Source organism: Salvia hispanica, chromosome 2, assembly GCF_023119035.1.
Source record: "Salvia hispanica cultivar TCC Black 2014 chromosome 2, UniMelb_Shisp_WGS_1.0, whole genome shotgun sequence".
Classification (NCBI taxonomy): domain Eukaryota; kingdom Viridiplantae; phylum Streptophyta; class Magnoliopsida; order Lamiales; family Lamiaceae; genus Salvia; species Salvia hispanica.
In genome coordinates this window covers 18,562,352-18,577,885 of record NC_062966.1, presented here as the reverse complement: position 1 = coordinate 18,577,885, position 15,534 = coordinate 18,562,352, and the positions used below count along the sequence as shown (strand labels likewise).

General features: G+C 36.3%; 5 protein-coding genes across 9 annotated transcripts; all 5 read right to left on the bottom strand.

Moving 5' to 3' along the window:
* Positions 1-90: 90 nt before the first annotated feature.
* LOC125203401 (tetratricopeptide repeat protein 38) lies at positions 91-5,158 on the bottom strand. Of its 3 annotated transcripts, XM_048101733.1 has the most exons (16): positions 4,579-5,158; positions 4,404-4,467; positions 4,221-4,316; positions 3,689-3,841; positions 3,485-3,583; positions 2,872-2,973; positions 2,592-2,735; positions 2,233-2,327; positions 2,029-2,158; positions 1,836-1,940; positions 1,348-1,454; positions 1,232-1,283; positions 768-857; positions 600-684; positions 456-520; positions 91-376 (listed from the first exon to the last, which is right to left on the bottom strand). In XM_048101733.1, exons 3-16 carry the CDS (start codon positions 4,314-4,316, stop codon positions 290-292), a joined length of 1,410 nt encoding a protein of 469 aa, XP_047957690.1. In that variant the 5' UTR covers positions 4,404-4,467; positions 4,579-5,158; the 3' UTR covers positions 91-289. The 3 variants fall into 3 exon arrangements, with proteins under 3 accessions (XP_047957690.1, XP_047957691.1, XP_047957692.1); XM_048101734.1 differs by lacking the exon at positions 4,404-4,467; XM_048101735.1 differs by lacking the exons at positions 2,029-2,158; positions 2,233-2,327; positions 4,404-4,467; positions 4,579-5,158 and having other exon boundaries at positions 4,221-4,380.
* Positions 5,159-5,287: 129 nt separating this feature from the next.
* On the bottom strand, positions 5,288-6,336 carry LOC125203404 (glutathione S-transferase U17-like). Of its 2 annotated transcripts, none has more exons than XM_048101739.1 (2): positions 5,873-6,336; positions 5,288-5,775 (listed from the first exon to the last, which is right to left on the bottom strand). In XM_048101739.1, the coding sequence occupies exons 1-2, from the start codon at positions 6,188-6,190 to the stop codon at positions 5,422-5,424; spliced, it is 672 nt and encodes a 223-aa protein (XP_047957696.1). In that variant the 5' UTR covers positions 6,191-6,336; the 3' UTR covers positions 5,288-5,421. The 2 variants fall into 2 exon arrangements, with proteins under 2 accessions (XP_047957696.1, XP_047957695.1); XM_048101738.1 differs by having other exon boundaries at positions 5,288-5,796; positions 5,873-6,313.
* A 158-nt stretch (positions 6,337-6,494) lies between these two features.
* LOC125203406 (glutathione S-transferase U17-like) lies at positions 6,495-7,389 on the bottom strand. The gene is made up of 2 exons (XM_048101741.1): positions 7,021-7,389; positions 6,495-6,941 (listed from the first exon to the last, which is right to left on the bottom strand). Exons 1-2 carry the CDS (start codon positions 7,336-7,338, stop codon positions 6,570-6,572), a joined length of 690 nt encoding a protein of 229 aa, XP_047957698.1. The 5' UTR covers positions 7,339-7,389; the 3' UTR covers positions 6,495-6,569.
* A 974-nt stretch (positions 7,390-8,363) lies between these two features.
* Positions 8,364-9,824, bottom strand: LOC125203405 (glutathione S-transferase U17-like). The gene is made up of 3 exons (XM_048101740.1): positions 9,497-9,824; positions 8,868-9,285; positions 8,364-8,770 (listed from the first exon to the last, which is right to left on the bottom strand). Exons 2-3 carry the CDS (start codon positions 9,183-9,185, stop codon positions 8,396-8,398), a joined length of 693 nt encoding a protein of 230 aa, XP_047957697.1. The 5' UTR covers positions 9,186-9,285; positions 9,497-9,824; the 3' UTR covers positions 8,364-8,395.
* Positions 9,825-11,848: 2,024 nt separating this feature from the next.
* LOC125203402 (glutathione S-transferase U17-like) lies at positions 11,849-14,508 on the bottom strand. Of its 2 annotated transcripts, XM_048101737.1 has the most exons (3): positions 14,145-14,508; positions 12,418-12,463; positions 12,139-12,317 (listed from the first exon to the last, which is right to left on the bottom strand). In XM_048101737.1, exons 1-3 carry the CDS (start codon positions 14,457-14,459, stop codon positions 12,271-12,273), a joined length of 408 nt encoding a protein of 135 aa, XP_047957694.1. In that variant the 5' UTR covers positions 14,460-14,508; the 3' UTR covers positions 12,139-12,270. The 2 variants fall into 2 exon arrangements, with proteins under 2 accessions (XP_047957693.1, XP_047957694.1); XM_048101736.1 differs by lacking the exon at positions 12,418-12,463 and having other exon boundaries at positions 11,849-12,317; positions 14,145-14,504.
* Between the last annotated feature and the right edge of the window lie 1,026 nt (positions 14,509-15,534).

Sequence of the window (15,534 nt, the reverse complement as noted above, 5' to 3'; positions counted from 1 at the left end):
TTAATCATATAGTACTACTAATAATGATTAGACAAACTCACATGGCTTGTTAAGAAACCATCTATCTAATCTGGATATCCAAAACATTCATAATCCAAACCCATCACTGATTAATGATGAATCAAACTAATTATTGGACATAATGTTCTTGCTGTAGTTTCTCACGTGGCATATCGCGCTTATTCCTACCTCTCTTATACTAATACATAATACATGTAGATCGTAGCGATCTTATTCTCACCTCCATTGTGTTACAACACTACACAGATCATGCTGCGTGCAAGTTTAGCTAAGTGAAGTATGCAGCTTCTAATTGTTTGGCTTTCTGACCATAACTACCTGCTTCCTCCATTCCTAATATCGAACATGCTTTCTCCTATATTGCAATAACTTGCATGAATAAAAGCGAAACTTGAACACAGCTCTAGCTAAAAAACGTTGAATTGGACACGTACCAGGAGAGACCATAGAAACGGCGCACCTTCCCGTTTCTTCAGTTGTTTCTCAATAGCTTCTTTAGCTGCAACAGCCCTAGTCATTGTTATTACTCCTATAACATACCGATTATTGCAGTTATCTGGAAAAAGTTCAGTAAATACCTGCTAAAACTTCTCCAGTTTCCAGCAGCAGAGTGATGTGCACTTCAGTGAACACATCGAGCTGTTCATCAGATGCTCCGATTACCTAGCTTAGCATAGTCAGCTATCACGTTAGATCTATTTAATATAAGTTGAAGTAGATGAATGATTAGGTGCTTTTGTCAGTACCTTGTAGTTAATGGCATCAAAGTCATGCCCAAGAAGTTCCACAGCCTTCTTGTAGTCTCCCTTCCCGTATCTATAGAGAGCTTCTGCAAGCTAGAAGCACTAACATATATAAGCAGTTTTTTTATGGGCCAGCACTGATTTAAGTACAAACATTATCAACATCTATATGTCAAACATCACGTTCAGATTTGATTTCATATCTAAACACTAGAGTTGACTACAATGCAAAATAAGACAATATAATTTCCTTGTCATAACAAATTGAGTTTTTTTTTTTTCCATGAGAAGCAGTTCAGGAAACATATTGAAGCAGTAGGTAGGTAGACAGACCCAATAGGTAGGAGTTGCTTGTCAAACTAAAAGTGAGTTTTTTTGTTCCTTAAGACATCACACATAAAGCTGATAGACAATATAAACTATAAAAAAATACTATTGTTTAAAATAAGTGAATGACAGAAACGAACATCAAGTCCTGTTTGCATTTGTTGTTGTTTCTTCCTGTTCATCATTGAAACCCTGCAAAGAGAAGGAATCAGCCGATAACTATTAACAAGAGGAAGAGGTTGAAAAGTCTCCTTACCTGGAGTTCAAGCCCTTAAGTAATTCTTCCGCTTTATTAAATCTCCCAGTGCAAGATAAGGTCCATAATATCAAAATGTCAAGGTGCCACTCCAGAAACCAGAAGGCCTGAGCTACGAAGTTTTATGTATGAATTGCCAAAACAAGTGAACAGAATGAAGTCAACAAAAATGAGAAGGAAAATGCGGCCTTCCATAGTCCATTCAAGGAAATAAATGTGTCCAATCAAGAAAAAATGAGGGAAAAGCCACAAAGAAGAAACTGACTGAGTACATTTTCTAATAATTTAGCTCTTTAAAGCAGTCATTAAGCAACAAACAGAAGTAATGAATTTAGTAACTAATGTATGCCACTTCATGCCTTGCTTAGTGTAACGCGGTACTACAAGGGCTGGAATAGAACTCAACTTTTTGTGGATTTCCAAAAGTAAATTCAACTCTCATGAATTTCAATAAAAGTAAATAACGTTATTGCAAATTGGAGCCTCACTTGATCTGTCAGACAATTAGCTAACTCATGTAGACGATCCTTGAGAATATCATGCACACCTCGCACATACAGACGCAATAACAAACCGGCGGCATTTAAATATACCTGTATGGATAAGATGAAATTAGATAAGGCACATGTGGAAGCACAATGTAAAGAGGTGTTCTAGAACAAAAAAGCATTTGTGGTAGACCTCCACTGGGGTGGCATCACTTCTTTCCAATTCTTTCCAAATGTGCTCATTATAAATATCTTCTACTTTTGTTATAGGAGCATGGCCTTCCAAGTAACATAGAGCAATGTGCCACCAATTATGTGTATACCTAATTAAATAGTTGTCTTTAATTAGCCAACACATGAAAGAATTATGTTAGCTGATTGTGATATATCCACACACATAAAAGATGACAAAGAACCCCATGATTGTGCACAATTCATCATGAACTCCACTGCCTCTTTGAAACGACACTCGTACTGGTAAACATGGCATAGCTGCATGTGTTAGAAAAAGGTGAGAGCCAGTAAGTTATCAGTACTAAGTCGATATTTGATGATATCACCATGTTTACAAATTTTAACTTCATAGGCATAACGACTTCTCATGCCCTAATGATACACCAAATATTCCAACATTGTTTGTTCGACTTTCCTTCTTGAGTGAATATTTATATTTAGACTTAATTTGGCATTTGTGGTCTTTGTCGACCTAGCACGGTTTTTGCCTTAAACTACGAGCAGAGGAAATTGGAAACTCACTGCATGCTGTGACCAGGCATCATCTTTATTGAGCTCATATCCCTTTTTTCCTGCTTTCTCTGCATCTTCCATTCGACCTAGCTCTAGTAATGTAAATGCAAGCATGCCATATATATAATCCTCATGGTCATTCACTGGCAGGACCTGTTGGTTATATGTTACTCGTATTTGTTATGTAAAACCAAACTGAAAGGATACCACGTGCTTTTAGGACAGACAGTAGACAATGGGCATTTTATTGAAAACCTGATAATTGCTATTTTCTTTTCAAAATGAATACCTGTTCTACAATTCCCAGAAATAGATCTAGTCGACCCATATAAAAGCATTGCACTTGAGCTCTCTTCAGTGATACAAGATCTCGGGGGAAATCTTGCAAAAGCTGTAACCAAGCCAATACTCTGACAGTCAGATTTCCATTATTTCTTTAAACCAAGGGATCACATAATCAATTCAAGAAACATGGTCTACTCTATACTCCCAGATTCAGTGAATGATTAGATAAATATATATATATATATATGTTGATTTATGATATTTAAGCAAAACAGTGAAAAGTTAATGGGTATCTAATTATTATCTTATCATCATGATGCAGGTATGTTTGAGATGTTTCTGGCTGCCTAATTATGATAATCCATTGTACTGACACATCTGACTGAATAACATGATGTTCTAGCATTTAAAGTTTCTTCCTCAAGACTTCAAGTACTGTAATTCTTATACAAGCTACCTAGATAAGAAATATATATAATCAGAAGTAGAAAAACACAACGAAAACAACATTTCATGTGCTAAAATTAATAGAACTTGAAACACACAGCAATGTTCTCCGCAGTGACAGCAAAAGATACACATATAATGAAAACTATCTTGAAGTTGAAAATGTCAACCTTGGAATGCTGCTGCACAACTAAATCGTCATCTCTATCTGGAGAAATTATATATTGGATGACTTCAAACACTGCCTTCTCATATGAGCTAGCACATTCCTGTCCACATTCCCAAAAGAAAAAAGAATTCCAGGACATGTTGAATTTCAAGAAGCTTATTAAGACCCAAAATTATAAAATTACAATAACAAAATTGAATCATACGAGATGAGACTTGGCAGCATCGATGAATTCAGGAGCACGGGATGGATCAGCCGAGCAGATAAAATGAGCAGCCAAAATGTTGCCTAGAACACACTCCGGATCACTTTTTGGAGCTTCTAATATTACCGACCTTTTCCTTCCATAACTAAGCACCTAATAATCCACAAAACGAACTTTCCGTATCAACAATTCAACAAACTTATCAGCAAGCATATTTTACAAACTCAAAAAAACTTGCAATACTCAATAATAGGTTTCCACAATGTTCACCTAAATTTCCCCAATTGTATAGCAAATAGTAGTAGTACTATCTAACAAGAAGCCGAACAGTAACTCAGAAGAAGAAAATTAGCGTAAGTAACATATACGAACCATATCCCTGGGTAGAACTAACAATAATTTCATTGAATTTAACGAGATATGTATAGCAGAATTCAACCATAAAATTAAAGCCTGGTATAGTGTAGTCGATCAAATCTTATGAATTTCAGCAAATTCAAAGTATGCAAAAGATGTTGGGTTAAAAATAAACCTGGTGGTAGTAATCGTTGATAGCAGAAATGCAAGCATCGGAAGAAGTCCTAACTTGGTAGCCCCATCTGTCCAGCTTCATCTCTGCTGCCGCCATCTTCAACAAAGAGATTTCCTCTGAGTTTTCGCGTTTCACAATAATAATTATAACTGCTTTTTTTAAGTTGATTTATGCAGGCTTTACCGCGACTTAAGAGCGCTGTGTCCTCATAATATTTCAATGAAGTATGGAATTTACTATTTCACCCCTAAAACAATTGTAATTATAAGGGTAACATGAGAATTATGTATTGTTGAATCCATTACATTATATAGGATACTTATTCAAAGATTGGATATAATAATATATTGGTACTGACACTTCACTGCCACGTAAGCGCATCAGATTCATTTGTTGCTAAATAAGGCTGTCTCCACAAAAATAAGCCTTCAATCTGCTGTATTTTGCAAAAGCCTCTCCTCCAGGCTCCAACAACACTGCTCCTTCATGTCTCCTCTCAATGATCGTGCTTCTAGCCTCGTCTCCCGATGCCTTCTCGAGCTCCTTGAATGCGGGAAACCAACAACATCAAAGGCATCTCTCAAAGATTAGGTCAACTCCACTTGTTGCTGTTGTCTCATCATGAAATGTTACTAGTCTGTATTATGCAAATTATGTAGATGTAGAGGGAAATAACTGAGGTGTCCCAACAACAACAAAATCATGTCTCAATGGGTATATATATGTTCGGTCAAGGATTTTAGTTCCATCTCATCAGCTCTCTAAAACTAATGTCATGATGGGGAAAAGGAGGACTTAACTAGATGTCAAAACTCAAATTAAAAAGACTATCAGAAAGAAACCATTTTTTTCTTTGATTGCTAAAGTTGTGATGAAGAGCAAAACGAATCTAGTTTGGGTATATATGAAGAATATGCTTAATTTCATTATCCCTACTCAAGGAAAAAGAATAAAAACATGGACTATTGGAGTTAACTTTAATAACTACTACCAAATCACCCACTTTGAACCAGTCATCACTTATGGACTTTTCGATTTATGCAAAATAATTAACTGCAGGCATGTGGTAGAAGCTGCAAAAAAGGCTTATTATCATAAACTAATTCACTAGAAAACAGACGATCTGGTAAGAAAGATAGGAGTATCCATCCAATAACAACACTAATAAAACACAAAACCAAACAATTAAAAAAAAAATCTTTCATTCAGAAGCAGCTTTTGGCATCGTGGCCAGAAACTTCTGGAGTTGTACTAGAAGTAACTGAGGGTCCATCAAAACATCCTTAACAAGGCTGTCAGAGTAAAGCCTCTCGGCCCATCCGGCTAGACGAGAAGTCTTGGTTTCATCAAGGAGTTTGGTTTCATTCATCATCTCAACCACCCTTATAAGTCCAACAAAACTCCCTAGAGCTATATCAAGGTAGCCAACACTATCTCCACCAAAGAAAGCCTTGCCTTTGCTGCAGTTAATGAATGCCTCCTCCAACCGCATAAATGCTTCAGATAATTTCTTGATAACCAACTCTTTAGCTTCCTCTCCTTCGGCTTCCCTAAGCTGCCCAAGTAACGGGACCAACTAAAACCATTTCAACTATGTGAGTAAGTACTAGATTTTATTCATGGGAGGCTAAAAGGGAAGAGGAAAAGTGCACCTTGTCATCGACAAAAGCAGCCCAGAATCGAGCTGTGGCACGGTCGTAGGGATGAGGAGGAAGGATCGAGGGGCCATTGGTCCATGCATCATCAATATATTGAACAATGATAAGAGACTCACATATTGCCCTCTCACCATGAATGAGCACTGGGATTTTCTTGTGAACTGGATTGGTTTTGCTAAGAAGCTCAGGTTTTAGGTGTGGATTCATTACTACTAACTCGTAATCGATGGATTTCATCTCAAGCGCCATCATAACCCTGGTCACAAATGGGCTCTGCTTGGCTCCTAAAAGCTTTACACCACTTGTTGCCATGGATGATGTGAAAATCTAAGCAAGCTTGATCTTATCTGATGCTATGTGAAAAGAAGTGATGCAGTTGTAATGAAGATAAACACAAATTTCTTTGACTATAAAGAAAAGGCTATCCCTACTCAAGAAAAAAGACAAAAAAGACTTGCATTATTGCCAAACCACCTACTTTAATTAGTCTACTTATATGGACTTTTCTGTTCATAAAAAAAAAGGTACTAATAAATGCTGTTGGCATACTGATTTGGAGCAGCAGTTATATGTAAATCACCTCAACAAATTTATATCCAAACCATTATTCGATGTCTAAGAAAGATGGAGAATATTTCCAATAACAACACTGATAGATAAGAGCACAAAACGGAACAATGAAAACAACCATTCAATTAGAATCAGTTTTTGGCATGGCCTGAAACTTTGTGAGAGATTCTAGAAGCTTCTGAGGGTCCAGCATAGCATCCTTAACAAGACTGTCTGAGTAAAGTCTCTCTGCCCATTCAGCCAGAAGAGGAGTCTTGGTTTCGTCAAGGATCTTGTAATTCGCATTCAACATCTCACTCAGCCTTAGATATCCAACAAAACTCCCTAGAGCTATATCAAGGTAACCAACAGTATCTCCACCAAAGAAAGCTTTGCCTTTGCTGATGGTGATGAATGCCTCCTCCAACAATGCAAATGCTTCAAGTACTTTCTCGAAAACCAGCCTTTTCGCCTCCTCTTCGGCCTCCCTCATTTCCCTGAGTAATGGAAAAAACTGATACCATTTTAACTATGTTAGAAAACTATGAGTAGATTTTTATTTAAGGAGCTAACAAAGAAGAGGAAAACTGTACATTGTCATCAATAAAAGCAGCCCAGAATCGAGCTGTGGCACGGTCATAGGGATCGGTAGGAAGGATGGAAGGGCCATTAGTCCATGCATCATCAATATACTGAACAATGATAAGAGACTCACAGATAGGCCTATCACCATGAACAAGCACTGGGATTTTCTTGTGAATGGGGTTGATTTTGATGAGAAGCTCGGATTTTTCGTATGGATTCATTTCAACTAACTCATAATCGACGGACTTCATCTCAAGAGCCATCACAACCCTGTTGACATATGGGCTCGGCCGCCCTCCATAAAGCTTTACACCGCTTGTTGCCATAGCTGATGCTACAATCTGAGCAACACTACTAATCTTATCTGCTGCTATATAGATATGTGAAAAGTCTCCCACTTTGATGTCATCGATTCGTCTGTTTCCAATACATGATGGAGAAAGCAATGATTTTTTTAGATTTTGTTTGGTTGCCGGCTGCCGGCTAATGAAGATCAAAACGAATCTCTTAAAGTTGCATTATTAGGCAAATACTTTCATAGCACTAAAATACCTACTTAACTAGTCATCTATTGTGAACTTTTCTGTTCATTCAAAAGAATTTTAATCACCATAATTTTCATACTAAAATGAGTCTTGCATATTGCTTAACTCCTCATAATAGTTCACAATTTTGGTACAACTTTCTCCATATATTTAAAGTACTTCATAGAATTTCAGGACTCATAACTCATTCTTCAATTCAGCAAAACACTAAAAAAGACTAATAAACAACAAAGAACAAAGTGAGATTTCTTTGGCCAAGAATGGGGTTTATTTTGATGAGAAGCTCGGATTTTTCGTATGGATTCATTTCTACCAACTCATAATCGATGGATTTCATCTCAAGCACCATCACAACCCTGTTCACAAATGGGCTCCTAAAAGCTTCACACCACTTGTTGCCATGGGTGGTATGAATATCTGAGCAAGTTTGATCTTATATGATGCTATGTGAAAATAAGTGATGCAGTTGTAATGAATATAAACACAAATCTCTTTGAATATGAAGAAAAGCTAACTTTAATTATCCCAACTCAAGAAAAAAAAAACTAGATAAAAAAGAGATGCATTATTGGATCAATAATTTCAGGCCAACCCACCTACTTCAGTGAGTCCACTTTTCTGGAGTTTTCTATTCATTTAAATAGTATACTGATTTGGATCAGCAGTTATAAATCGCCTCAACAAATTGTTTATATCCAAACCAGCTACCATATAAGTTAAAAATGTTTATTGTTCGAATCGAATTCACTCTAGAAGACCATACGATGGAAGATGGAGAATATTTCCATTAACTAACAACACTGATATGAACACAAAACAGAACAATGAATTCAATCATTCAATCAGAAACAGTTTTTGACACTGCCTGATACTTTTTGAGAAGTTCTTGAAGCTTCTGGAGGTCCGGCATAACATCCTTAACAAGACTGTCTGAGTAAAGTCTCTCTGCCCATCCAGCCAGACAAGGAGTTTTGGTTTCATCAAGGATTTTGTAAGTCGGATTCATCATCTCATTCAACCTTAGATGTCCAACAAAACACCCTAGAGCTATATCAAGGTAACCAACATTCTCTCCACCAAAAAAAGCTTTGCCTTTGCTGCAGGTGATGAATGCATCCTCAAACAACACACATGCTTCAAGCACTTCCTCGAAAACCAGCATTTTCGCCTCCTCCCCTTCGGTCTCCCTCATTTTCCTGAGTAATGGAACAAACTGACACCATTTTAACTTTGTTAGCAGACTATACTAAATTTTATACATATCTTTTCTTTTCTTTACTGGGAGTTAGCATAGAAGAGGAAAACTGTACCTCATCATCAACAAAAGCAGCCCAGAATTGAGCTGTGGCGCGGTCATACGGATCAGTGGGAAGGATTGAAGGGCCATTAGTCCATGCATCATCAATATACTGAACTATGATAAGAGACTCACAGATAGGCCTATCACCATGGACAAGAACTGGGATTTTCTTGTGAATGGGGTTGATTTTGATGAGAAGCTCAGGTTTTTCAAATGGATTCATTTCTACTAACTCATAATCGACAGATTTAACCTCGAGCGCCATCACAACCCTGTTGACATATGGGCTATGCTGCCCTCCATAAAGCTTTACACTGCTTGTAGTCATAGCTGATGCTACAATCCGAGCAAGACTACTGATCTTATCTGTTGCTATATAGACATGTGAAAAGTCTCTCACTTTGAAGACATCGACTCTTCTGTTTTCACTACATGATGAAGAAAGAGAGGATTTTTTTTTAGATGTCGTTTGGTTCTGCCGGCCAAGGAAGATCAAAACGAATCTCTAACAGTAAGTTGCACTGTTAGGCTACTAATTTCATACTAAAACACCTACTTAACTAGTCATCTATTGTGAATTTTTCTGTTCATTCAAAATAATTGTTAAATGGTTAGAATCATTTTCATGTTATTTATTACCTTGCGATTAGTCCATAAGTGGTCACTTTCTTGATGCCAGTACACTACGGTTAAGATGAAAGGGTTAATAATTCATGATTACATTTTGCTCGAAGTATGACAATTGGTAAATTTTAATGAAACAGAGAAGCTTATCAGTAGTTTTCATACAACAACACAGTATACATAGATTCATGAAACTAAGGACTTTAATACTTGATTTTCAGCTAGATCATATCTATGGCCACCATTTTACATTATTAGCCCGAGTGGCTCGTGATCCAGGAACATATGACATTACATAACCTCGAAAAAGCAGAAATGTTAAACCATCACAGCATTTATAGCCATTTATTCACTTAGAGGATTTAAGATAAGCTTGAATCAACTCATGAAGTTCCATGAGCCTGTCAAAGTTTGGAAAGACGGCCTTAACCCTGTCGTCCGAGCATAATCTCTCGGCCCATTTTGCCAGTTGAGGAGCCTTTGTCGGATCCATCAGTTCGACTCCAACAACTTTCTCTGTCACTCTCAGCCACGCCAAGCAGGACCCAAGAATGATATCGAGATAACCTATGCTATCTCCTCCAAAATAAGCCATTCCTTTGCTACAACCGATAAATGCCTCTTCAAGCAAGATCAAGCCCTCAGACAATTTCTGAACTAGTGATTTTCTTTCCTCTTCGTCGTCTGACTGTCTGAGCACTTTGACCAACGGATACCACTGTAGGAGTTATATTGGTAAGTTTATCAGAAGCTGTTTATTATACATGATTTATTTGAAGGAAAATGTAGGTATGTACCTTGTCATCGATGTAGGCTGCCCAGAAACGGGCTAAGGCGCGATCATAGGCATCAGAAGGGAGGATGCGCAGGCCTGTGTCAAAGGCATCAGCAATGTACTCCACAATGATGCATGACTCACAAACAGACTTGTCTCCATGGATTAGAACTGGGATTTTCTTGTGAACAGGGTTGTTTTTGAGCAGCAAATCGCTTTTCTGCAAAGTATTTTCTTCGATGAACTCATACTCAATCGACTTTATGCACAACGCAAGCTGAGCCCGGTTCACGTAGGGGCAGGACCACATCCCCAGAAGTTTTACATCACTAGCAGCAGCCATAATCAAGATACAAGAATCTTTTGGATTATTGATGTGAAGTTTGAAGTGGAGTTAGAAACTATATAACCAGTCATTGTAGCATTTCCTACAGCGGCAATATTGATATCATCATAAATATAATACTCAAATATATTCATACACTGCGAAACCTTACATTTTAACTTAGGATCTAGTCATCGGCTAATCAACATCGTTGGAATTGACAAAGATATATCATAAGAAGACAACAATGTTTGGGCAAAAAAAAAGTTTCACTATAATAAATATCGACTAAACTCCTAATATTATTCACCATAATTTTCATATGCGTATCTCTTTTCAAACAGTAATATTGAAAGGTTTTCATATAATTAACTTAATTTGCTGTGGTTTAGGGCTTTAATTAGGCACCTAACGCCGAATTGTATAGATATACGCCACCCAAATTTATTGAATTTAAGCATGAAACTGAAAATGCAAATACCTGCGGGAAAGTTATATCAAAAAGTGAAAGTGAAAGTGAAAGTGAAAGTGAATGATTTTCTTAACCCACTTACTTATATACTCCGTTCATCTTTAGCATATTAATTAACCAACAAAATTTCACATATTAGGAAGCTTTTGTTTTAGTAATTCTTGTGAAAATCCAATCAGCCTTATATCATTGAGAGGGAGAGACAATTAATAATACTCCTTGACTACAACTAAAGACCATGATTGGGTGAAGGATAAAGATTTGGTCCACCTTATATTGCATGGCAGTTATGCAATCAATTCTCTATATAAATTCTCTACACCAACTCTTTCCTCCATATAAATTCTCCATACCAAATCGTTCACAGCTGTGCAACTCCTATAATTTATCAATGGTTTCAAGGATTGAAATAAAAAAGGTTTCGTAGGACTTAAATTTATAGCAATTTATGAGACTAAATTTAATCGAACGAATATCTCTTGGTCTCAATAGAGTCATATTTGTAATTTTATATTTTAAATTATGTAATTTTAAGTGTTCAATAACATAGTAATTTTTAATAAAAGTGGTATATTTTTAATTTGATGGCATATTCAATTTAATTTGAACATAAATAAATTTCTATAATCTCAACGTAGTTGCATGATGTTATGCTGTCTATGATTTTTACTTATCTAAAAATAAATTGACTTCATTAATTATATTTTACTATCAATTGGTGGTAGCTAAATTATTTACATGTAGATATATCTTCCAAATTAAATGTAATTATGAATAATAGACTAGAATAGAAAATTAGTTAAAATCCCATGTTATTTCATACAGTACATAGATATTATTTCTTCAAACAGAAACACGAAACTAATATGGGGAATGAAATGAATTAGTTTTGGTGAGAAGCTGGTTTAAATTTGGCAATGACGACGTCAGCAATTTGGAGGTGCTTATGAATGTCGGGAAAAACAGATTTAACCGCATCATCCGCCGCAAAACGGAGAGCCCAGTGAAAGAGATTGGGGGTGGCGGATTCATCGATCAAACTCACCTTCCGCTTTATCTCTATAACTCTTATCCAACTCAACAAACTCCCCAACGCAATATCCACGTGCCCGATTCTCTCTCCTCCGAAGAAGCCGCCCCCTTTGCTGCATTTCACAAACGCCTCTTCAAACACACCCAGCCCCCGCTTCGTCTCCTCCACCGCTGCCGCCTTCTTATCATTTTCTTCCTCCGCCATCAGCACTGCTTTCAGGGATACATACCACTGCCAAATTTATAAATTTCGAATTAATGCTGGATTCATCAACTGCCAATTGGTTGTTATCGGGCCAACCTTATAACTATCCAACCAAATAAAATCTTACATGAGCTCGAACCAGTGGCGGAACCAGAAATATGAACAAGCCGGTGCTGAAATATAACAATTAATAATATTAAAATAATTTAAAATTTGATACTCCGTCCGTTTTTTAAAAATATGGAGAATTGAAACGGCACGAGTTTTAATGCACAATTTGATAAAGTAAGAGAGAGAGGAAGAAAAATTGGTAAAGTAAGAGAGAGGAAGAGAAAAAAGTCATAGAATTAATGTTAGTTGATCATGGAGTCCAATTTTAAGTTGTTAATTGTAGTGGTATAAGTGGTAAATAAATTGATGTATATGAGTGTAAAGATTTCTTAAAACAGAAAGTTTGAAAGTTGCAATTTTTAAAGAACGGACTAAAATGAAAAGAGTTGCTATTTTTAAAAAATGGAGGGAGTAATACTTATAAGCTTTTACAAAATTTAAATAGAATAACATTATCTCAAGAAAAACTATACACCAAAATTCTAAGACAATTTGATAACAAATTTTTTTATATAATTTTTCACCATAAAATTATAAAGATTAATTTTTTTAAAAATATTTCTCCCCATTTTCTGTAAGAAACCATATCCCCTAAACTCATACTCTCATTAGCAATGACTAAAAAATAAAAATAAAAAATAAAGTAAACTGAAAAAAAATAAAGAGAACACCATCCCATACGGAGTAATACAAATAATAGATAGAGGAACTAAATTCATGCACCAAGTATAATTGATACATGAAATAGAATTTATAAATTGATAGGAATAAATTGATAGGAATTTAAATAAATGAGTTAGAGTTATAAAACTAATGACTACCGATTTATCTAGTGAGAGATATTTGGTCAGGAATTAAATAAGAGTATTAATAGCATCTACTACTAAATACTAATGGCCCAATTGATTTTATTATACATTCCAGCCCAATAGCAAAACCTAAGCCTGTAAACTTCATCTTCTTTCTAAAGCATTCAACAGATGCTGCAACTGGGCGGCGCCGCGCCCTTACAATTTCCGGTGGACGGTGGTAATAGTGATCAGGAACCAGCAAGCCCCCGCTCCAGCGGGGGCTTGGCCTATGCTGGTTCCGCCACTGGCTCGAACGACCTATTAAGGAAATTCTCAATCCGAACATAATTAACCCGACTGCCTACCTTGAAACCCGAACATGATCCAGACACGATATAATATATGGGTTGACATGACATGATTAAAACATGACAACAACCCGAGCCTAAAGTATACTATTAAAACTAGATTTGCATAATAAAAACTAATTTATACGATTAAAACATGCTTTATACGGTACCTAATCCAATCCAAACTCAATCTAAAATTATTGGATTCCTAACATGAACCTAATAAGGCTCCACCCAAATCTATTAATTTTGTGTTATTTGTGTCATGTTTTGCCGTGTCGAAAATTGTGAGCCCTAAATATGTTGCGCTTACTACTCAACTTATATTATGATTATGAATCTAATCCTATGTTTATAGTAAGTGTTATTTTTGTTGTGCAATCATGGGGGGATCTAGCATAGGCTTTGGTGGGGCATTTGCCCTCCTAATATTTTCTAATACACATAAATATTATTAATCATAAAGTTTCTCTCTTTTAATCTTTCATTAAATGCCCTCCTCCAATTCTTAAAATTCCTTCGTCACGTGCCTACAAATTTCTGGCTTCGTCCCCGTGTGCAATCATTAGATGGTGACATGAATTACTAGATGTATTAGGTACCTGATCGACAAAGGCGGCCCAAAAACGGGCGGTGGCACGGTCGTAGGGATCGGAAGGGAGGAGAGTGGGGGCGGAAGGCCAGACTTGGTCGATGTATTCGACGATGATGAGAGACTCGCAAATGGGGCGGCCGGCGTGGATGAGGACCGGGATCTTTTTGTGGACGGGGTTGGATTTGAGGAGGAGATCGCTTTTGGAGCCGAATGTTTCCTCCAAAAACTGGTAGTTGGTGGACTTGATGTTGAGCGCGATTCGGCAACGCAAAACGTATGGGCTTGGCCATGCGCCTAACAACTGCACTTGGTTTGAACCCATTATTAGAGAGAGAGAGAGAGAGAGAGAGATGCGAGTTTTGAAGAGTAGGTAGAGGTGGTATGTATTTAAGTGAATGAGGTAGGTAGGATGAGTGGTGTGAAGACAAGACACCATCTTCGTCACTTTTAAGCTTCTGGTTTTAAGTTTCCATGAATTCAACTTTTTGTTTAGGTACCTTTGTTTGGCGGCAAATAGGGGGAACTAACATAATCTTTATTTTTCTTAAATTTATCTTAGCAAACTTATGAAACGAACTCTTATACTACTATTAGTTAAATTCAATTAACTATATTCTAATAGATAGTATGTTGTAAAATTAGAATTAATATGCATTTTTAATGTAAGATTTTCTTAATTTAATTCTTGATTGAAAAATATGTTCATTAACAACAATAATAATAAAATATGATGCATAATGTTTAAATTTTTGTTATACTGTAATTTGTTGTGTAACAAAAAATATTAACAATAGTAATTGGATTTGTAATTTGGGCTTGATAATCTAATAATCAAATCGGGCCCAACGAGGTTATTTGGGCTATTATTAATATGAAAATAGTCCATGTGAGGCTGTGAGCTAAATACTCCATAAGATAAAATCTATTGGATTCAACGACCGACTAGCAACGCACTACTATTATTTTGGCGATTTTAATTAATTATAAAAATAAAAACATATCTATTCCTGACAGATAAGCTTTGATACGATTGTCCATTTTTTTGAGTTTATACGGTGTCTTTAACGTGTCTAATAATAGAAATGAAATATCTCTGTCGCAATATACCACCACTCCAAGTAATGGAATCCCAATAAATAAACTCATTTTTGAAAATCTTATCGAAATGATATGATGCTCTAAAATCATTTTATCTATGATTAATACAATTTCAATTTTCAATGTAGGATTGTTTATTTCCGACGTGCTTTTGACTTTACGGTTTTGAAACAACATTCATCTTTTGAAATTGAGGTGATTGAACTTTTTGAACATTCAAAAGAGGTATGAAAGAGGCCAAAGTCAGACTGAAAAGAGAGGTTAGGAAAATGATAAAGGGTGCATTTAGTGTTACCACC